This window comes from Dermochelys coriacea, chromosome 13, assembly GCF_009764565.3.
Source record: "Dermochelys coriacea isolate rDerCor1 chromosome 13, rDerCor1.pri.v4, whole genome shotgun sequence".
NCBI classification, from domain to species: Eukaryota; Metazoa; Chordata; order Testudines; family Dermochelyidae; genus Dermochelys; species Dermochelys coriacea.
Window position 1 is genome coordinate 7,528,447 of NC_050080.1, and position 23,927 is coordinate 7,552,373.

The 23,927-nt window shown below is 42.0% G+C and overlaps 1 protein-coding gene across 1 annotated transcript in view; it reads right to left on the reverse strand.

Moving 5' to 3' along the window:
* Positions 1–940: 940 nt before the first annotated feature.
* Positions 941–23,927, reverse strand: part of NTSR1 (neurotensin receptor 1) — a 105,774-nt gene continuing 82,787 nt past the window's right edge. The window contains exons 3-4 of the mRNA XM_038369948.2: positions 10,045–10,135; positions 941–2,160 (exon numbers count right to left, since the gene is read on the reverse strand). Coding sequence (XP_038225876.1) covers positions 1,911–2,160; positions 10,045–10,135 — 341 coding nt within the window. The 3' untranslated portion in view covers positions 941–1,910. The remainder of the gene's footprint in view (positions 2,161–10,044; positions 10,136–23,927) is intronic.

Sequence of the window (23,927 nt, forward strand, 5' to 3'; positions counted from 1 at the left end):
TTTCATGTTCTCTGTGTGTGTATATAAATCTCCCCACTGTATTTTCCACCAAATGCATCCAATGAAGTGAGCTGTAGCTCACGAAAGCTTATGCTCAAATAAATTTGTTAGTCTCTAAGGTGCCACAAGTACTCCTTTTCTTTTAACATTAATTCAGTCACACTCTGCTAGTCAGGGTCTCTAGTAGGAGCTAAGCCCCATACGCCCAGGCTTTATCTGACTGAACCTCAGCCCGCTGGTTCTGGCTTCCACCTCCAAACCCTTCTCTCAGTCAGAACCCCTATTAGGAGCCTCCAGATTATTTCTTCTCCTTTCTGTCTCTAAACTCCCTTAGATTCAGAGTCTTCCTTGCAGAAACCTTTCACTTACTGCTATTCCCTCCACTCCTACTCCTCTTTTTACTTCATTTTGCCCTCTTGCTGCTCTTTATAGGGCAGTCACCCTAATCTCTCCCAGGAGTGACTCATTCTGTAATCAGGGTGGCTAGCTCCAGCCCTTAAGAGGCAAACCATCCTATTACACTGGCCTATTCAGACCCAACAGTTCTCTCTGCTGCCCCTCTAGTCTGTCAAGAAGGGGCCTGGTTTTGGAACTGGGAATCCTGAATTTAAATCATCTTGTTTTCTGTTAATTCTTCACTTGTGTTATCTGCGGCTAGAGATTGGTAAAGACATCAGTTAAAAAATGACAGGAAACACAGATCATTCGGTCACAGAATAAGCAAATTGCACTAGAGTCTTTTGTGGTCCTTGTACCTTGGACTTGAGCTTGCCCTTTGGGATATCAGCAAACTCTCTAATAAAACACCTGAAAATTGAGGAAAAACTGGAATAAGAGTGGCTAAGAAATCAACTATCTGTGGCCTGCAGAATTCATGCAGGTTGCTCTATGCCTCTCCTTCATCCATTAGCAGCCCTCACTCATCATGGTCCAGGCATTTACTTACCTCTTGATATGGCTCAACTAACTTTTTACCTTTTTTCAGTGGTAAAAATGGGATTTGGCTATGAAGCAAATGTAAGATTGCCCTCTTATTTGTTTTTAACAATAAGATATGCCTCGATTTTAGCATTCTAGACTTTGTCATTATTATTATTATTTATTATTTTATGTATTTGTGTGATAACCTTGCTGAAATGATTCAATAGGTATCGAGGCCCCATTGTGCTGGGCATTGTACACACACCTAACAAAAAGATGATCCTTGTCCCCTAAGAGCACTGAACGGTGTTTTTCAAGGTACCATCCTAATCTAGATAAGGCATTATCATTGTTTTATTATTTAATATAGGGACACTAAATTGGGGGTCCTGGACACCCTGGTCTAATTAATCAGAATTCAGAATGAGTTCTATAAATAGCCACCTTGCTCCCTGAGTGCTATATTCCCTACTGATTCCATTATTTTCATTCCTCTTTCTTTTATTACCTCTCGGATTACTACTCCCTCCCCCCCCCCCGTCAAAAAATATCCCTTTTCACTCAAAACTGCCTTGCTCCTCATTAAAGTCTCAGCTCAGTGCCACCAAGAGAAACGATGTTGAGCTCTTCAACTTTAGCATGGCATCTCTGCATGGAGAAAAGGACGAAGCACAATATGAGTTGTCTAAGCTTGACATTTATAGGCTGAAGAAGTGCTATGGCTTCCCAGATAACACTGCATCGGAATCTATGCCATACCGAAGTTACAAAATGCATAGACATTATTCACAAGAGGCAAGGCTGATGCTTTAAAATAAACCCAAAGTTATTGGCAGAACGAAGCCTATTTGTTCCAACAGAAATGAGACTGCTAAACACATTCGTGTTACAATGAATTTAGAGACCATGCATTAAGGTCTCAGAGGTCTCTCTCATGTCCTAAATCCATGTTGAAACACATCCTTCCTTCCTTTGACTTCATTCGGGTCTCAGTATGTTGTTTCCCTAGTGACTTGGCTGGAAAACGTATGATTGCTAGAGATGCTGTTGGACTTCCTGGTGAAGCTAGGTCTCTTTTTCTTCTTCCTCCATGGCAGGCACAGGAATATGAGTGTGGAGAGGAAGATCTGGCGGAAGTTTGCAGACACCAGGTTGTAGAGGATGGGATTGATGGCAGAACTGACGTAGAAGAGGACATTTGTCAACATGTAGAAATAGTGGTAGAAGTTATAAAGGAACCTGATGGAACAGAACAAGAAGAGAGAGGAAATTTGAGTGGGGGAGGAGAGTATGAATAACTGACAATTGCAGGGTTGGAGAAAATGGAAGCCAGATTTTCAGCGGATGGGGATTACCATACTGGATATCACCTGTGGGCCATCTAGTCCAACAGTGGCCAGCACCAAATACTTCAGAGGAATGTCAAAACCCCTCAAAAACCCTAACAGTAGATAGATGTGGGATAATAACCCCTCACAAATATCTCAACCTAATCCCCTAATACTTAGAAATTGCTTTAAACCTTGAAGCATGTGATTTTTATATCCCACCACAATTTGCCTTGTCTATAGACACACCTGAAATTAAAAAGGCTAGACTGAAACGTTGCCCTACATGATGCACAAATATATGCATGTTTACCACAAAGGCTGCTTAAGTGGGGTTGTCTACACTGCAGTATCTATGGCAGAGCTAAGATATCATAATATATGCTGTCACCTCCTCTCTCAAGCCAGTGAGAACTGCATTGATGCATTGAATCAGTCTCTGTGGTAGAATGAATATATATTTTGAGGAGATATTCATTTTATGGATGACAATAAACAGGATTTTTCAGTGAATTCTGGACATGAAAGGTACAAAATAGAGTTTGAGGGTTACAAAATAGAGCTGGTTGAAATTTTTCAATCCCAAGTGTTTTTTCAATGAAAAATGGCCTTTTCTGGAAACAAACATTTTTGTGTGTCGTTAGATTTCCAGATTTTCAGTGAAAGGCTCTAAATCTTTCAGCTTTCAAAATTGAAGAAATGTTTGCTTTTTGCTTGTTTTCAGTTTTCAACTACTGGAAAATATTCAGTTTTTGGTTGTTTTCAGATTTTGAAAAACAGAACATTTTTAGTTTTTCATTGAAAAGCTAGAAAATTTCCATGAGTGTTTTTTTGGGTATGGGGCGGGAGGAGGAGGGGAGAGTTTTGTTTCTTTCAAAAAATGTTTGCGGAAAATGTTTAGTGTTTTCTCTCTACCTCTGTTAAAACAAAGTTCTACATAAGGGGCCTGATTCAAAGCCCATTGAAGTCAACATAATTATTCCTATTGACTTCAGTGGACTTTGGATGTGGTTTTTGGGAACAACTTTGCTATCTGATGAGGAGCTTGTATCAGTGTGATAACATATCTAGTGTTGGTCAATATTTTTTGCACAATTTGTTTTTCATTTTTTTTAAATGGCCTTTTTCTGAAAATGAAACTTTTTGCTGAAAAATTGACATAGAATTTTTTTTTAATTTTTCCTCAGCATTTCTCATCAATATCCTCACTGACTTTTTTTTAACAAATTATTTTCAAAATCATTCTTGAAAAATTTCATTGACCAAACCCCCACTTTTCAGCTCTTCAAAATTTTCGATGATGATTTTGAAATTACTTTTGATAAAAATGTCAGTAAGGAATATCATGAGAAATTTCACAAAAACCAGAAGAAGAGTCCATTTCAAACCTGAAATATGAAACACTTTAGTTTGCAGTTGTATACCTGTCAGTCCCACAGTAGGAAAGACAAGGTAATATCTTTTGATGGAGTAACTTCTGTTGGCGGAAGAGACAAGCTTTCCAGCTGCACAGACCTGAAGATGAGCTCTGTGCAGCTTGAAATCTTGTCACTTTCACCAACAGACGGTACCTTAGCAAACTTCTTAGTGAAATTGTCGACCGGTTTTTCAACCAGGTCTACCTATAATCCATACAGGAGTTCCATCCTGTTCCCATTTTAGTCAACTGCAAAACTTCCATTGCTTATAAGTATGTAGGAACCAGACTATGGCCAGGAACTCATCAGCTTGATAATAAATGGATGGTTTTAGTGTGATGTGCAAACACTGCAAAAGTAGAAGGCACAGGAATGTCTACAGACTGAAGAACTGTGTATAAGATACTGCAACTGCCTTCTCTAATTACTTATGAGAGTTGTCATAGGTATATGCCAAACTTTGTAAAGTCAGGACAGTTATTTTTAGTGGCATGGGAGGTTGTGCACCATTCTAAGGCTGTCAACATGATAGCATGAATCCTGATTAAAGGGTTTTGCTCTGTGCAAAAGGTTTTTAATGGTTAAGACACACAGACCTCCAGAGAAAACCACAGTCTATTGCAGAACCCATGTCAGTGTCTCTGATTTAATGGCTACAAAATGCTAGGATATGGTGGCAGCTGAAGGCAGCCAGAGGTGCTCTTGTTTGGGAATGTGCACATCTTCCAGACTGAAAGAGCTTGTCACTTAGTTCCTGATGGTGTTAATAATTATAAAGAAAATGTGAAATTTGAGTAGCTTGCAGTGTTGGTGCCCTTTGTTCTGGCCAAAGGAAGTACTGTGAAAATAAGTATCCTTTCAAGCAGTTCCTTTCTAAATGATCCTTTCTTAAAGATCAACAAATGTTAACTTTGGTCTATTCAGTCCTCTTAACACACTTTAACAGTTTCTTTACTGTGGTTTATCCCTACAGAAATATACAAGATTTCTGACTCATACCACAGAAAATCTTCACTGGTTCCTGTTCACCAAGGCCACAATTTTCAAGTGACTAGTGATTTTAGGAGCCTTAATTTCTGACTGCCCAACCTGAGACATCGTAAAGGGACTGTCTCAAGGCAGGTACCCATAAACAAGTCTATTCTGGAGAAATCTTGGTCTCTAAAATCACGAATGCTGTCCAGGATCATACTTCATATTGATTCCCTTTATAAAGAGATCAATAAATGATGAATAGATGTTTTAACAAATGGATAATCAATGGTTGTAGATTGCCATAGAGTTCAGCAGGACAATAGGTTGCTTATAACCATCTATAACAAATACTACTCATGTCTATAACTTGCTTATAACATCTATTCATCATTTATTAACCACTTATAAACAGCAATTTAATATAAAATGAGATCTCTGCTTTGTTTTTAATTTGTTTCCGTAAACATTAACTGAAAAAGGACCCTGGTTCATCTCAGACTAGGTTCCTCTTTAGAGCTGGTTTCACGCTGCTACAGGAAAAAGGATGGATGTATTTAGACAAGCACCATTTGATCATTCCCACAATAAACTGAATAGCAAGATTATCTGAATTAAAGGCACAATTATCGTGCTGGGAGGATACCACCAGGGTGCAAGCCAGGTTAGAAGAATGCTGGCTGATGTGTTCTGACTGAGTGGAGTGATTCTTGTGGAGCAGGGGAATAAGCTGATGAGAGACAGCATTTTCAGTAGGAAGGGTCCAGCCACTGGACTAAAATCCCTGGATTACTAAGTGTGAGCTGGTAGAATTCGTAGGCATAAATGGTTACGTCACACTACGAGCGAGGGGGGTGAGCCCCTTGCTCATGTACACGTTTGCACAAGCTCAGTGAGAGTTAACATGGGTGTAAATAGCAGTGTAGCTCAGCGGAGCGAGCACATACCTCCCAGGTTCAGAAGGGTTTGTACTCAGCACAGCTCAGTCGCACCTCTGCTGTCACAACCAGGGCCACCGCAGCTACGCTGCTATTTATACTCACGCTAGCTCCCAGCGAGGTAGCACGAGCAGGGGAACCAAACCCCTAGCTCATAGTGTAGGTGTAGTCTAGGTAGTAGGTTTCAGAGTAGCAGCCATGTTAGTCTGTATTCGCAAAAAGAAAAGGAATACTTGTGGCACCTTAGAGACTAACAAATTTATTTGAGCATAAGCTTTCATGAGCTACAGCTCACTTCATCGGATGCATTTGGTGGAAAATACAGTGGGGAGATTTATATACACACACAGAGAACATGAAACAATGGGTATTATCATACACACTGTAAGGAGAGTTTTCAGAGTAGCAGCCGTGTTAGTCTGTATTCGCAAAAAGAAAAGGAGTACTTGTGGCACCTTAGAGACTAACAAATTTATTAGAGCATAAGCTTTCGTGAGCTACAGCTCACTTCATCAGATGCATTTGGATCCGATGAAGTGAGCTGTAGCTCACGAAAGCTTATGCTCTAATAAATTTGTTGGTCTCTAAGGTGCCACAAGTACTCCTTTCCTTTTTGTAAGGAGAGTGATCACTTAAGATGAGCCATCGCCAGCAGCGGGGGGGGAGGGGAGGGGAAGGAGGAAAACCTTTCATGGTGACAAGCAAGGTAGGCCATTTCCAGCAGTTAACAAGAACTGCTGGAAATGGAAATGGAAATGTTATTTCTCCCCCCCACTCCCCCCCACTGTTCCTCAGATGTTCTTGTTGACTGCTGGAAATGGCCTACCTTGCTTGTCACCATGAAAGGTTTTCCTCCTTTCCTCCCCCTGCTGCTGGTGATGGCTCATCTTAAGTGATCACTCTCCTTACAGTGTGTATGATAAAACCCATTGTTTCATGTTCTCTGTGTGTGTATATAAATCTCCCCACTGTATTTTCCACCAAATGCATCCGATGAAGTGAGCTGTAGCTCACGAAAGCTTATGCTCAAATAAATTTTTTAGTCTCTAAGGTGCCACAAGTACTCCTTTTCTTTCTAGGTAGTAGGGTACTCATTTGCAGATGTACAGAGCGCTCCACAGCTCCACTGATCTTAATGGACGGTACAGGTGCCCAGTATCCTTGAAAATCAGACCTTGTGCTCTTCTGCCTGATCACAGATAGACTGTGATGTCTTAGCAACCCCAAAACACAGACCTTAAACCCTGTGTGGTAAGAATTGGTGGCCCGTTCCAATCATTAAAAATACATCGTTGGTCTGTAGCTATAGGGTATTAATTCAAAAGAACAATATTTGTCTTGTTCAGACATGGGCATGTTTGTGAATGATCTTATGTCAAACGACCATAAGCAATTAATTAATCAGCAGTATTGGTAGCTCACCATTCATAATATATCTGTAATTTCAGAACTTTCTTAAAATTAATCATCACTTTTAAAAAAAGTTAAACTGCAAGTGGAACGCATCAATCTATGTTAACTGCAGACAAAGTTGTCTATTCCTTTTGCTCAGAGAAAATGTTATTGTTACATAACTGCTTGCTGCTTTAAGTGCTTTTCTTATAGTAAAGTAAACAAGAAATAACAGTTTGCTACAATGCATGCCTACAAGTCTATTTTCACTATTAAATGTAAAATCCGGTTGTTACCATGGCAGGATATACAATTTGTTTCGGTGGACTGCTCTACTGGAAATCACTGTTTCTTGTGCTTGGAATTCATGAAATTTTAATAATCTCTTAGTTTAGCTGCATTTTAGCATTGTAGAAGCGTCCTCCGCTCCCTTCCTCTCCTGTTCACTGCGGGAAACAGAACTCTTTTCAGAGAACAGAGGATGTAATATTGTAAAAGAACTACCTGAGTAATGGTTAGATCCTTCGCTGAACACATCTCCTGTCATCTTCACCTCAAGGAATCTGGGGCTAGATTTTCAAAAAGTTTAGGTGCACAACTGCATGTGCAAAATGTATGCTTTATTATGTACCTGATCTGTACATGCAGTTGCCATGACTATGGAAAAAATTGGATAATTGCATGAGCATATAGCTAACAGGATGTATTTGCATGTGCTATTGTCATCTTTTATGTGAGCAACGTCAATACATGTGCATATAAACTAGGTGTGCAATTACCAGCATAATTGTCCACCTAAACTGTCTGAAAATTGGGCCTTTGGCCCCTGCAAATGGATGATGATTCCTATCTGTTAATTCTGGCCTTTCACTGCTGAACTTAGCAATTAACCTACTCCACTATTCTCATAGACTTTAAGGCTAGCGTGGACCATCTTGATCATCTAGTCTGACCTCCTGCACGCTGCAGGCTACAGAACCTCACCCATCCACTCCTGGAGTAGGCCCATAACCTTTCGCTAAGTTACCAAAGTCCTCAAATAATGATTTAAAGACTTCAAGTTACAGAGAATCCACCACTTATACTCATGAAAACCAGCAAATGATTCGTGCCCCGCGCTGCAGAGGAAGGTGAAAAACCCCTACGATTTCTTCCAATCTGACCTGGGGGAAATTACCTTCCCAATACCAAATATGGCAATCAGTTAGACCCTGAGCATGTGGGCAAGACCCAGCAGCCGAACACCTGGGAAATAATTCTCTATAGTAACTCAGAACCCTCCCCTCTAGTGTCCCATCTCCAGCTATTTGCTAATATTTGCTAATAGCAGTCACAAATTGCCTACAATGGCCTATGACCCATCTTATCAAAACATCCCCTCCATAAACTTATCAAGCTTAGTCTTAAAACAAGTAATGTTTTTTGTGCCCTTTACTTCTCTTGGAAGGCTGTAACAGAATTTTACTCCTCTGATGGTTAGAAGCCTTTGTCTAATGTCAAGCCTAAATTTATTGTTGGCTAATTATATCCATTTGTTCTTGTGCCAACATTGGCCCTTAAATAACTATTCTCCCTTCCGGGTGTTTATCCCTCTGAGGTATTTATAGAGAGCTAGCCTATCTTCCCATAGCCTGCATTTTGTTAGGCCTAACAAGCCAGGCTCATTGACTCTCCTCTCATAAGGTAAGTTTTCTATTCCTCTAATCATCTTTAGTAGCCCTTCTCTGCACCTATTGCAGTTTCAGTTCATCTTTCTTAAACATGGGAAACCAGAATTGCACGAAGTATTCCAGATGAGGTTTCTCCTTGTATAATGGTAATAACACTTCCTTATCTCTACTGGAAATACCTTACGTGATACATCCTAAGACAGCATTAGCCGTTTTCACAGCTGCATTGCATTGTCAGCTCATAGTTATGTGGTGATTGACCAATACACTCAGGTCTTTCCTTTCCTCTGTGGCTTTCAAATTCTTGTTGTTAGTCCCCAAGTACATGACCTTGAATTTTGCACTGTTAAATTTCATCCCATTTCTATTACTTCAGTTTCCAAGGTCATCCAAATTTACTTGTATGATATTCCAGTCCTCCTCCGTATTGCAATACCTTGCAATTTTGTGTTATCTGCAAATTTTATTTGCATACTCCCACTTTTTTTGCACCAACTTCATTAATGGAAATGTTAAATAAGATTGGTCCCAAGACCATTCCTTGAGGAATTCCACCAATAACCTCCCTCCAGCCCGACATTTTACCTTTCAGTATGACCCATTGTAGTCTCCTCTTTAATCAGTTCCTTACTCACCTTTCAATTGTCATATTAATCCCCATCTTCTCCAATTTAACTAATAATTTCCATGTGGAACTGTGTCATGCTTTACTGAAATCCAGGTAGATTAGATCTACTGCATTTCCTTTATTTAGAAAATTGGTTATCTTCTCAAAGAAAGAGATCAGGTTGGTCTGGCATGGATCTACCTTTTCTAAAACCAAGATGTATTTGTATGTTGAAATGATGCAGTTTTTTTTCTGTCTGTGGATTCTCTCCTATCACCTGGAAAATTTAGCTTTTTGGAACTAAATTGTGTTTTGACATGAACTGCTCCACCTTACACCTAATGTCTCTGGGTCTTAGATGCATACCAACAATCCACTTAGGACGGATAAAAAATGATCCAACCAAGGATTTCTTAGGGACTGGCAGAGGTGAAAACTGGTCACTATACTAGTAACAGGTAGTAATTTTGTGATTGCCAACATTAGAAATCAGATGCTATTTGAATGCAAGCTAATGTTTTCCAGCACATACATCTTTGGGATCCATCTGTTAAAACCTGTAATAAAAAAATCAAGCTGAAGACAATTTTGAGTCCTTCTTAAGTTCATATTTTCCCTGTAAAACTTAAGGCCAGATTCTGATGATCTTATTAATTATCATCATACCCACTATTGACTCCAAAGGTGCTAGTAGTTGAATAACATGGTACTCAGGTGAAGTAAGGGGAGCACAGTCTGGCCCCTAGACTTCTGCAGTGGCATGGTACAATTGCATTCTACTTCAAAATAATGACTCACTCTGTCCAGTGATCTGCTGGAACATAGCAAAACATGAGACGCCGTACATGATAAGGAAGCCAGCAGACCACGAAGGCAATCACAACAGCACCTGCAAGGTACAAACATTTCCATTATTTTTTACTGGAAATAAAAAAGCGATCAGTTTTTGTGCTTGTTTAATAGTGTTTTCGTTTAAAAGCACCAGAATGGTCCTATGTGCCATTGTGCTATTAACAGCCCCAGAGGGATAACCGTGGCTTTTATCTTTTATGGTAGAACAAGGGTAATGGAAATAATGGAAACTGGTTACAACCCATGGGGGAGTAATGGGGTATAAATAGAAGAAAAGAGGTTTAATGCATGAGAAGGCAGTAAAGGACACCTCACATTGTCTAGTTCAGACTCTACATCAAGCAAAATCTGTCTCCACGTTGATTGTATTTATATTTTATCTAACAGAAGTAACCATAGCACTTTTTTCATCCAGTGGCACATAGAATAAGGAATACCACAACCTCAGTAATTCATAGCACATACCTGTGTCCCACATGTATAAAGCCATTGAATTATCAGGAGTCCCATTGTGTTACTGATCATCAAATGATTTCTAAGGATGATTTAGCTCTTTGGGGCAGGACCCATCTTTTTGTTCTGGTTGGACAGCACCTAGGGGTCCTGGTGCATGACCACAATCCAAATAATGCATAATACTATTACTAATAAAATCAATAATCAGGTGTATCTATCAATGGTAATGTTTTATTCCTGAGGGACACCTTTTCAGCAGGAGTTTGCAATACACCACTCACCACAGACTCCATTAGATTTGTCAAAGTAGAAACGTTGACAGTTCTGCTGGAAACCTTGTGACATGAATGCAGTGGCATAGATGGAGTCTTTTTCTGATGAGCACAGAAGTCCATTTTAAGATGTTATCTTTCAATATGTTATTGTAGCAGGAATAAAATTTTTATTCCAGATCCATTTATTGGCTGAGGGAGTTCTATGGGTGTGACCCTAATAGCATTCTAATGCAAAAGGTTCATTGGTATCTAGCAGGGAGTTTCAGCTGGCCTGACCAGTTCAGTGTACCTCAATTAATTAATGTCATAAACTGTATCTGATGTGTCATATAAATTATCACTGGAAAACTAATCACACTGATCATTAATATTCTTGCATGGTGTATGTACAGTAAATGCCCAAGGGACCATACAAAGGAAGGAAGAAAATGTGGAACTAAAACATGTTTATCAGACAAGTCTGGGAAGTGGGGAAACAGGTTTCTCCCAGACAAAGGACAAGCCTATGCCTCCAGCCAGGTGTCATCAGAGTCAATTAGCAATCACATGGCAAATGGCCATTTATTTGCATCTAGAGGGCAGGAACAGATCAATTTACATTTTAGCAAACACCAGCATGGAAAGAAAGCAGTACAGAACTTCCTTCCCCACCAGACTCCATGTCTCCTTCCTCATAGCTGGAATGATCTTTATTTTGGGTGGGAACCTTCAGAAGAATTTATTTCAAAGATTCACTGAACTATACAAGAGAGAGACAAAGAACCCCAAGTTTTCCTTCACCTTAGAAGACAAGGAGAACCAGCACCTTGTACTTCTGTGGATGGTCCTAATTGAGACACAGTCAGCCAGGTTGGACAAAGAGTGGTTGGTGAGAGAAACCATTGTAAATAAAAGCTGTACCTTGCTAGATTAAGTTCTAGATTTTGATGCATGTTCTTCACTTTTATTTGCTTGTAACCACCTCAACCTTTATTTCTTTTACTTGGCATCACTTAACCTATGTCCTGTTGTTAATAAACCTGCTTTGTTTTAATCAAAACTAATTCAGTGCTGTATTTGAATTGAAGTGATTATTAATCCAGTTAATGAGGCAAGCTGCTGGGTACTGACTCTTTAAAAAGCAAACAAACCTTATTATTCCTCTGCATGGCTCAGGAATGGGCTGGACATTGCAGAGCACACAGTTTGGGGAAAATTTGGATCTGGGGTTGTATTGGAGTCACTTGGCTAGTAGTAACCATTGCTGGTAGATACCAGAGTGGGGCTGGGGTGTAACAAGCAGGCTGCAGGAATAAGAGCACTGAGTCAGAGCTGCTAAACACACAAACACTCAGTGCTCACTTATTTTCTGGCTGTCAGCATCCAGGATGTGAGCCACAGCAGCAGAACATTTAAGACACCCAGAGTCACAGGGCAGGCAGTGACCCAACCCCTCACTGGTCTGGATCACACCCAGAATGCGACAACAGTATATTACATTTGTCTGATATTCAAGAAAATGCCTCTAGCTCAAAGGGAAATCCTAACATGGAGTTTAGAACCTCTCTAGCAACATCTCTACTTATGAGAATGAAAGTCTGTGTGAAAAGCCGGGGGCTCTCTACAATCAGAATGTGTTTCACTATATGGTGATCTAGGGATAATTCCCAGATAAACCAAAAAAATGTCCATCAAGAGACACAAGGCTACAAATTACTTTAAAAAACAAGTTTAATAGCATTTTAGAGCCTAGGTCTCCCATCACTTTAACTGAATTACTCATGATTTACATTGGTAAGTGGGAGTAGAATCCATGTCCTTGGAAGTTTTCCAAAATAAAGCAATCAGACCTTCCTGAAATTCATGAAAATTGCAATTCAGATTCCACCAGTAGCCCTGACTGTGTTCCCCAAGTCAGTTAAAAATGCTTCCATTTAGACCTGATCCAAATCCCACTCAAATCAATGGGAGTCTTTTAATTGACTTTGATGGGGTGGGATCAAGCCCTTTTATCACATATCTGAAATTATTTCTTGACATCAACCCAGGACCTTGGTAGCTTGGTATTTTGTTCTATGAGGCACAGAGTTATGGCTGTTAGTCAGTCAGTCCATGTTGACTGCACAAGTGCTGAAAATGACACGTTTCCTATCAGTACCCCAAAATGTTCTTTGTTCCTACAACTTGTTTTAAGCATATGACAGGAAAAATAAATGGAGAAACTCCTTCATGCCAGGAGCATGCAGCAGTGACTAATTCCTTTGGTCTAGCACAATTAGTACTGCTGCTGCTTTGAAGAGGCTTCCAAAGTGGAGTCGGTCTGTCTGCAAGATGCTGCAGTTGCTCTAATAAAGTTCTAAGGTTAACCGGCTCAGTTTTGATTCATTTGGTTGTAGTCAGAGATCAGGATCGTTCTAGTGAGTCTAACCTATAAACAAGGGTAACATAAGTGTAGCTTGTGACACCTGAAAGCTTATGCCCAAATAAATTTGTTAGTCTCTAAGGTGCCACAAGTACTCCTCAGTTTTTTTTGCTGATACGGACTAACACGGCTACAACTCTGATAAGTTTCAGAGTAGCAGCCGTGTTAGTCTGTATTCGCAAAAAGAAAAGGAGTACTTGTGGCCCCTTAGAGACTAACAAATTTATTAGAGCATAAGCTTTTGTGAGCTACAGCTCACTTCATCGGATGCATTTGGTGCAAAAAACAGAGGGGAGATTTATATACACACACACAGAGAACATGAAACAATGGGTTTATCATACACACTGTAAGGAGAGTGATCACTTAAGATGAGCCATCACCAGCAGCAGGGGGGGGAAAGGAAGAAAACCTTTCATGGTGACAAGCAAGGTAGGCTATTTCCAGCAGTTAACAAGAATATCTGAGGAACAGTGGGGTGGGGTGGGGGGGAGAAATAACATGGGGAAATAGTTTTACTTTGTGTAATGACTCATCCATTCCCAGTCTCTATTCAAGCCTAAGTTAATTGTATCCAGTTTGCAAATTAATTCCAATTCAGCAGTCTCTCGTTGGAGTCTGTTTTTGAAGCTTTTTTGTTGAAGGATAGCCACTCTTAGGTCTGTAATTGAGTGACCAGAGAGATTGAAGTGTTCTCCAACTGGTTTTTGAATGTTATAATTCTTGACGTCTCATTTGTGTCCATTCATTCTTTTACATAGAGACTGTCCAGTTTGACCAATGTACATGGCAGAGGGGCATTGTTGGCACATGATGGCATATATCACATTGGTAGATGCGCAGGTGAACGAGCCTCTGATAGAGTGGCTGATGTGATTAGGCCCTATGATGGTGTCCCCTGAATAGATATGTGGACAGAGTTGGCAACGGGCTTTGTTGCAAGGATAGGTTCCTGGGTTAGTGGTTCTGTTGTGTGGTGTGTGGTTGCTGGTGAGTATTTGCTTCAGATTGGGGGGCTGTCTGTAAGCAAGGACTGGCCTGTCTCCCAAGATCTGAGAGAGCGATGGCTCGTCCTTCAGGATAGGTTGTAGATCCTTGATGATGCGTTGGAGAGGTTTTAGTTGGGGGCTGAAGGTGATGGCTAGTGGCGTTCTGTTGTTTTCTTTGTTGGGCCTGTCCTGTAGTAGGTGACTTCTGGGTACTCTTCTGGCTCTGTCAATCTGTTTCTTCACTTCAGCAGGTGGGTATTGTAGTTGTAAGAATGCATGATAGAGATCTTGTAGGTGTTTGTCTCTGTCTGAGGGGTTGGCTGTAGACATTGGCTGTAGACAATGGATCGTGTGGTATGATCTGGATGAAAGCTAGAGGCATGTAGGTAGGAATAGCAGTCAGTAGGTTTCCGATAGAGGGTGGTGTTTATGTGACCATCGCTTATTAGCACCGTAGTGTCCAGGAAGTGGATCTCTTGTGTGGACTGGTCCAGGCTGAGGTTGATGGTGGGATGGAAATTGTTGAAATCATGGTGGAATTCCTCAAGGGCTTCTTTTCCATGGGTCCAGATGATGAAGATGTCATCAATGTAGCGCAAGTAGAGTAGGGGCATCTGTTAACTGAGCAACTTTTATATATTGAACAATAGGCTCTCACAGAGTGAATAGATAAGGCTGCAGGAGGGACCAAGAAACCAAAGTGGCTGGGACTGCTGGAGTTCTTGAGGGTATTTCCTCATTGAACCAACATTCTTTCCTGTAGGAGTTGAGACTGCTCCAGTGGAAGCCAATGGGGAAACCCATTGACTCATCCAGAGTAGCATCAGGCCCACAAGAGCTATGGCTCAGATGTCGTTGCAGTTGTATCTGGGCTATCTACAGTTCTGTCAGAAATACACCTTATGTCTGAGTATTTTTCCGAAGATACCTGTTGGATTTAAATGTCCAACTCTCATTCATTTTAATCTCAGGCTAAATGTCAATTGTTAGGCTCTACAGTCATGACATGGCGGTGATGGAGGCACCTACCTTTAAATGTTCTGAGCAATTGATTCAACACAATTTAACCACTTCCAAATTCCACCCTCTTCAAGCATTGAGACTTTCACAGTAGCTTTCCCTCCCCTCCCTGGTGCCAGCAATTCTCTCCAGTACTTCTCCCAGCCTCAAATCCTCAGAGGGCTTTGGAGTGGAATAAGAATCACATTGCATTCCACACCTAGGAGATAACCTCTGTAATGACCAATGATAATCTTTCCCCACCAACAGCTGAGGGATAATTCAGAGGGCCTGATCCTGTCAGGTGCTGGGTGCCCTCCATACACCTTTTTGAGGTACCTCATCAGATGAGGCCCAAAAGTCAAGGGCGGAAGCTGGTAGAGCAGCTGCAGAAGCAGCTGTAGCAGGGACTGATGCATGCTGATGTTTGACTGGAAATTGTCTCCCCTCTGCTGTGTGCTCCAACCCCCCTCCTTCCCAGTCTCCTCACCTCAGCCTCATTCAACACTGCCTCTCTTATCCTCTTTCTTCCTGCCCTGGCCCTGCCACCTCCCTCTCTTCAATGCTTCCCTCCCTTCCTTTGTCTTTCCATCTACTAATCCCCAGCCCCCCAAATCATGGTACATGACATTTCCCATCATCCCTCAGTTCACTCTGCTTGTGTGTTCTTCCCCCAGTGTCTGTCCTGTCTATTTAGATTGTAAGCTCTTCAGGGCAGGGACTGATTCCTATTCTGTGTCAGGGCAGTGCCTGTCACAATGGGACCCCGATGTTGGTTATGCTCTAGTCACTAGCATAATAAACAAGATTAATAATTTTAAAAAGTGAGCAGGGAAAGAGCTTCTTTTCCTTTCAAGGTTTTAGCCAAGACACAATGGAAAATAACATGCAACATTAACGAATCGTGGATGATAAAGCCCAGTTGGTGGGTGCCTTTGTTAATCTAGATTTTTTTAAAATCAGGGAATCAAGGGAAAGATTCTTTTCTTACAATGCATATTTCCAGCGCTGTAAGAAATGACAGGTGTCTGGTAGAATCCCAGCAGGAAACCTCAGTCAAAACAGCATAAAATAACAGCCATGGAGAAAAATCAGAGCTAAATATAGCCATCATATTGCTTTTCATCCCAAATGTGCTTTACAGATGGTAAGGGCCAAATTGTTCCTGGCCTTTATGTGGGCTCCTATGGGGATGGTAGACAGGAAAGATCCCTTTGGGGCCTACATAACAGCCAACTGCAATTTGCAGCCTCTGTATTCAGGGAAGCACCCCTTTTCCCTGGGTGTGAACAGTGCCCCCAAAGACCGAGGACTTGTCCCCAGTCTTTCCCTCTTCACCAACAGGGCTGGTGCACAGAGGGGATTATGATGTGCCTTTTGAGGGGGCAGAGCAGCAGCCATGTTCCTCCTAGAGCAGTGGTTCCCAAAGTAGGGGCACTGCTTGCTCAGGGAAAGCCCCTGGAGGGCTGCGCCGGTTTGCTTACCTGCCGCGTCCACAGGTTTGGCCGATCGCAGCTCCCAGTGGTCGTGGTTCACCGTTCTAGGCCAATGGGGGCTGCGGGAAGCGGCGCAGGCTGAGCCCTGGAGCACCCAGGGAGTCGGTGCCTATGGCTTGAGCTGGAGATAAGTTGGCCCTCAAGTATCTTCTCAGCGTCTGCGCAACGGGCCTCAGGTGACACATGACCAAGATTCATCACTGAATTTGGATCATTCGCTTCCCCAGCCCAGGACAGGTACTGACGGGGACAACGACATGAACGCAGATCCCCTCCCACCCCCACCCCCACCCCCACGCTTGACTATGAGCTGGCATCAAGACTTAGAGGAGGTGATGTGCGTTGGTTGGAGGCATGTGATTTTCTTAATTAAAAGTACAGCTACACAATGCACTGAGGCTGGAAGAGGGGTACATTTGCAGAGGCTAGCTGTATTTCCCTGGGGCGTTTGAAGACCTTTCACGGATGCCGCAAAAGCCATTAATTTTGATAAGGTTTTTGGGAAAGGTAGGGGGTATGTTCCTGAGAGAAAGCTAGAGGATCTGTTATTGCTCTTTCAGCTGAATGAATACATTATTTTGATGTGATTATTTTTTGGCTGCTGTGTGGTCACTGTTTGCAACTGTAGCTCTAATGAACTCTTGGGGGAACCTAGAGCTTTGTGATTTAAATCTAAAGAAATAACAAAATTAATAAATCCAATGAGGGCCTGATCCTGCCTTACTGGATCCTGACCATAGGAGCTTTGCCATTTACTTTGGTTGCTGCAGGCGCAGACCTCAAATGAGACAAGGTGAGGGAGAAGTGGGGCATCTTTTTAAAACCATCTTCAAAGTTTTGAAGAGAGTGTGAAGTCATTTCTTCACAGTGGGAGGGAACAGGTGTCAGTTCCTCTCAGCCATCCTGCAGCACACACAAGAAAAGGATGTTTGAATAGCTGCAAAGTTCGGAGTGACACTGATAATTCCCAGGGAATTCACAGGCGGACTGAGACTCCATCTTCAACTCACGCTGTGATAAGAGTTAAAAAAAAATCCAGTAAACACAGATACTTCTGGTTTCAGAGTAGCAGCCGTGTTAGTCTGTATTCGCAAAAAGAAAAGGAGGACTTGTGGCACCTTAGAGCCTAACAAATTTATTTGAGCATAAGCTTTCATGAGCTACAGCTCACTTCATTGGATGCATCCGATGAAGTGAGCTGTAGCTCATGAAAGCTTATGCTCAAATAAATTTGTTAGTCTCTAAGGTGCCACAAGTCCTCCTTTTCTTTGTACAGATATTTCTGTGAGTGAAAAGCAACACACATCAGCCAGACCTGCTTTCTCCTGTAGAGCTCAGGCTATTTCCCTCAGCTGTGCCTTTTCCTTTACTTAGCAAAATTCACTAAAGCATGAATCATAGTTACTGCTATGTTCTTTCAAGTTTCCCAGTCATTCTGGATGATAGCATTCAGCCAGCAGCTGCTGTACAGGACCAGCTGTATTGTGGACTGCCCTTCACAGAGCAGAGAGAGAATTAGACAACAGGTGTCCTCAAGGCTCATAACAAGATGGACTGAAATTCTGTAGCAATGTGTCTGGATTCTACAACACTCTAGTGTAGCAGACTGGATGCTTTGTGACAGCTCCTCTGAATTAAAAAAAATGGAGCATTTTTATTGCATTTGAAAATAAATGATTTGCTCATTTATGTATCATCTGTGTGATTCATTTTGATATTAAATCTAATGTATTTATGCTGCCCCTGTGTATTCTATCACTATATAACACCATTGTAGAAGCTGTCAGGAAGAAAACAGAAGTTTTGTAAAGGGCCTCCAAAAAGTGTTACTTGTATGTACGCATGTTTTTACATATACACACAGTTTTCAGGTGCTAACACAGGGGTGGGCAAACTATGGCCCGCGGACCACATCTGGCCCGTGGGACCATCCTGCCTAGCCCCTGAGCTTCTGGCCTGGGAGGCTCGCCCCCGGTCCCTCCCTTGCTGTCCCCCCTCCCCTGCAGCTATGCCGCCGTGCGGGCAGCGAGGCTGCGAGCTCCTGCCACTCTGAGAGGTATAGTAAAGGGGGTGGCGGCAGCGCACGCGCGGCAGTGAACAAGTTGGGTAGGCGGTCCCGGGGGGCAGTCAGGGGACAGGGAGTGGTTGGATGGGGCTTGGGAGTCCCGGGACTCCCATCTGGGGGCGGGGGGAGATGGATAGGGGGTGGGGCAGTCAGGGGACAGGGAGCAGGGGGGGTTGGATGGGGGGGTGAGATCCCGGGGAGGGGGGAGTTGGGGCAGGGGGTCCTGGGAGGGGGAAGTAGGGGACAAGGAGCAGGGGGGTTGGATGGGTGGGAGGTTCTGAGGGGGGGCAGTCAGGGGGTGGGAAGTGGGCAGGGGCCAGGCTGTTTGGGGAGGCACAGCCTTCCCTACCCGGCCCTCCATACAGTTTCGCATCCCAATGTGGCCCTTGGGCCAAAATGTTTGCCCACCCCTGTGCTAACAACTGCTTTAAAAATGGTCCCCAATAGATTCTTTTGGAGCAAGGTTTAACACTTGTGTACGCGCTGATTTTAGCCTTATTAAGATATTCTTACGGTTTGATTTTAAATCCCAGATATGCAGCATCTCAAAAAAAAAAAGTTTTTCTACTGTGCTATTTATGATGTGAGGCATTGTGCATCTCAGCTAAGAAGGACCTGCCTTGTATTTGTCACCCTTAATACTTATGTTTCAACTTTATTATCAACTGGATCAAAAATACATAGGGTGGCAAGCCAGACCAACTCCAGCCACTCCCTGGGGTCCAATTCCAAACAGGGGCACATGTCAATTTTCATCTAAAAACATTGAGTAAAAAAACTCCCCTTCTATTTCAGAAACCTAATGCCCCTTCTCTTTTCTCACACCTTGTTGAGCTAGGTGCTTACCAGGGAAAAGGGATGGGTTGTAAAAGGAATGCTGGATAAAGTAGATATTTAAACTATTTCTGTTGGATCAAAAACAATCATTTGGGTTCATTCAGGGATTTCTTCTTGAGGAGGCAGAGACTGTTGATTACATGTCGCAGTTCAGCTTGGGTGAGCCCCCAACGTGTTGTGTTCTCAGAGAGAAATAGATGCGGTTGAGAGAGTTCATTTAATATCACAGCAGAGTAACAAGCGCTAAAGCAGAGCACACGGGATGACAGTGTCCTGGAGAGTGACTCAACAGGAAACATTATCTTCCTCACCATGGTGTTGATCTAAAGCCCATTAAAGTTATTTGGCACCCTTCCACCAACTTCTGTGGGCTTTGGATCGGACCCCCTGGGTGCCTACATAGGGTATACTCAGGAATAAAAGGTGGGTAGGATTTCACAGTCTTGTGGGGAAGGTGGATTACAACAACATTGAATCAGTCTGTGGGTAATCCGCAGGAATGGTGTTCATGGGCCTGAAAATGGATTTTCTCTCTCTGTCATTTTTATGTGTTTTTAAAGATGGCATGTCCTTTATTCCCCAAATTGCTATTTCCTTATTGAAAGAGACCGGGCCCATTATCCCTGCCCCTGAAGCAAAAGTGCTCCCAACTGAGTCACACCAACACAATGAATGTCCATTTATCACATCGAAAAAAGCACCAGTCTTGTTCCTAGTGAACTCAAGGACTGCTTTTAAATAGAGTTTAATAGGGGCAGGATTGGGCCCATAAAATGCTGCTATTTCCACATATGAAGAAAATACAATTCAACATCTGTAAGCAGAACCATGGTGAACCAGAGTGGGGAGAACACAGACACAATCCCCTCGGAACTGATAATGCCTGTGTTTGGCTTTTTATTTCCTTTCTACCCCATTTCTACATCTAACTTATTATTGAAAATCAGTTCAGTCCTTAAATGATTGCATCCGGGGTTTTCTATTCTTTCTTAAACTAATTACAGCTTTATTTTTTCATCTGTTTAAAATGAATTACAAGAGTTCAATGCTACTGCTGCTGCAATATTAGCTTTTAGCCATATTTTGCCTCTAATACTTTGGCTTATTTTTTAAAATTAAATCTGCAATTTTGAAAGCGACCTCAGGGGGATTTAGATGGCCAATTCCTATTAACATTAATTATACCCCAATCCCTTAGGCAGTTTTAAAAATCACAGTCTAAAAGTTTATTAAACCCTTTAAGCAAACTATGAGATGAACATATAAAGCATCCATACAAATCTGCATTTGACAGTAAGACTGAAGGTCTAATAGAGTATTGTCTGATAAATATTCAGTAAATGAATGCATACAAAATGTAGCAAACCTTTGTTCTGTGTTGTGAAATCTAAACTGTTTTAAGACAGTTATACATTCTATTCTTCATTAGAATTTTAACTTTGTAGCAGGGATGCCCAACAAAAAAAAAAGGCAAACGTATACAGTTCTAACTCACGTATCAGTTGTTCTATTGAAACATATCCTACTAGGCAGTGCAAAGACAAAAGAAATGTTTAGAGGAAGAAAGCGGCATACAAACGAAAGAAAGAATAGGTTGGTTAGTGTGCAGGAAGCACTGCAGAGGAAGCTATGGATTTTTTTTTATTTTGTAAAAGAAGATTTAAAAGATGCCAGTCTTGATTTTCTCAATAACATGCTAAACTAGATATGAAGATAATTTAGGGAGATAATTGTATTCGCTTACACACAGTATTTTATCTTAGCCTGTGTTTATCCTGCAGTGACTGGGAGATGGTCTAATGATCTAGCAGGGTTTTTCCATGTCTAACTTCTATGAGTACTCACAATGTGTTAGTATAAACATGGGAAAATGAATGGTCTCTAGAAAGGCACTGACCAACATACAATGGCCTCCATTCTCAGTCCGTGTGCTGAGGGCAGGAATTACAGGAGGCACTTTAAACCACCTTTTTGCTCCGCGTATTCTGGGGCCATTTGGGAGCTTGTGTGGCTCCCAGCACTAGTTAAAGCAGTCTCAGGGGTGCTCTAACTGATGCTCTGAACCTACAGTTCACTATGGGCCCTGGGAAGCAGAGAGTTGTTGGAGAGGAGTGTGTTTGACTGGAGCTTCTCCATAACTCACCCTGCCACTCTCAGTTCAGTTTGCCCCCACACTTTCTGCATGGGGGGCCACAACTCTACAACCTGCTTATGCCAGGGTTATTCCCCAGGGCTTGTTTCTGCATTTTGACTGGCCCTTTGTGCCACCACAGTGGTATAGAGAGGCCTTAATGGACTAGAGATCCTGCCCTTAGAATTTTATTTATTACTCTCCATTGCTGCTAATACCTTTGCAGGAACTCAGTGCTAGTTTTTTTTACTGATTGTGTTCAGCTGATGTTGGCAACCCTGAGTATTTTCTCCCGATCTTTTTGAGAAGCACTGAAATGAATGTGGCTGGTGGACAGTTGAGCAAAGACAGAAGCACTTTGGCTATACAGCCATTTTTCCCAGCCTTATCTAAACTAAACATCTCAGCCTCAGGAGGGTTAGCCCGTCCATAGCCATCTCCAACACCTCTCAAGGAACGTGTACTCTGCTATGCAATGACATCTCAGACTGTGTAATGGGGCTTACGTTACGGATTTGCTTCAACGCTGATTTCTGGAGAGGCAGCTTTTATGTATACCCGTTTTATATGCTCATTTAGCTGATGCCTATGGAAAGTGTGTGTTACAGGTCCCCCACTGTGCCGATCCACATGGGATATGAATTGTTACAGACCCCAGCTACAGAGCCAGGGCTCATTAACTCAAGCTGTAGCAATGCACGTTTTAGTTCTGGAGGTCCCCAGTGTGTCAGCCAAGACGGTGGCCACCACACCATGACAAGAGAAGATATCACACAAAGAAAAACAAATATTACCATGTTATTTGAGATAAAAGACAGTTGAAAGTGTTAGTGCCAGCAGCGGCTAGGAGGTCACTGAATGCTGCAATAATTCTTGGAGAACAGGTTGTGCTAACTTTCTGCAGTACATTACATGCTTTGTGTAATATTTACACAATTAAATTAATGTCTATATGGGCATGATGCCAGGAGGAGCTGAGACTAGCAGCAGGTGTCAAGAGCCCTCAGCTCCCTTTGAAGTCAGTTGGAATTGAAGACACATGGCATTTTACAAGAGACAACCTTCTGAAGCTGCTATAGAGGATGGCTCACTGGAGTAAGCATCAGGTTTGAAATTTCTAAGTACTCTGGAGCTGCTGATTTCAATTCCAGCAGGGTCGGCTCATTCCTTCATCCTTCCAAAGTAGATAAACTGAGATAATTGTTTTGGTGTCTTTTAGAGAAGACCTTAGAATCCAAGGGCCCAACCCTCCTCAACCAAGGAGTTCCACTGATTTCACTGGGACTACTGGGATGAGTAAACTTTTTCTGGGATTGGGCTCCGAGTTGCCGTGTGGGATTATGTCACACAAAAGGACCACCTGTTCTCCCTGGCATCCTTAAACTCAGTGTCTCGTCTCTTCACTGTTGTGCACTATGGGCCTGATCCAAACCCTGATGAAGTCAATAGAAAGACTCCTTCTGACATCAGTGGGCTTGGCATCAGGCCCTGTATCAATGAGCTATGTGGCTGTGGCCCATCACCGCAGAGGTAGCTGCATTTCAGTGGGGGAAATGATCCCTATACATATGCAGTTTATAAAATAAATAATAAATAATAATAATAATTAATAACCACCACTCATTGTGACACAGAGGCCCATTGGTGGTTCACTACTCTGGGTCAGCAACTTTTATCAGACCTAACATACTCAGTACACTTAACACTCTGTTGTCATGATATATACCCAAAAGGTGGCATGTAATATATCACTGGAATACTAATAACTCACTGATCATTAATATTCTTGTGTGATGTATATACAAGGTTTGTACAAAGAATTGTGGATAGGTGCTAGAATTATATCCTTATAATGTGTTTGGCAAGCAAAGCATAAGCACAGTTTGTCTTAGACAAAGGAGTGTGTATTTGCTTGTCTGACCAGCCTGGTCATCAGGCAAAGACAATTAAGGTACATTTACATAAAAGATAAACAAAATCATTGAACTAGCAGTATGGGAGAATAGCCCTATCTTCATAGATAGGGGACCGAACCTAATGATAAGCAATTGAATCAACTGCTTGTATACAATATTACGAAGTGTATCAGGTAAGGTCCTATGAAAGCCTGTGGCACACTGGTGATTAAAATCATTGTGAAATATCTGCATTAACTCTATGTGAGCAATTATGGCTTCTCA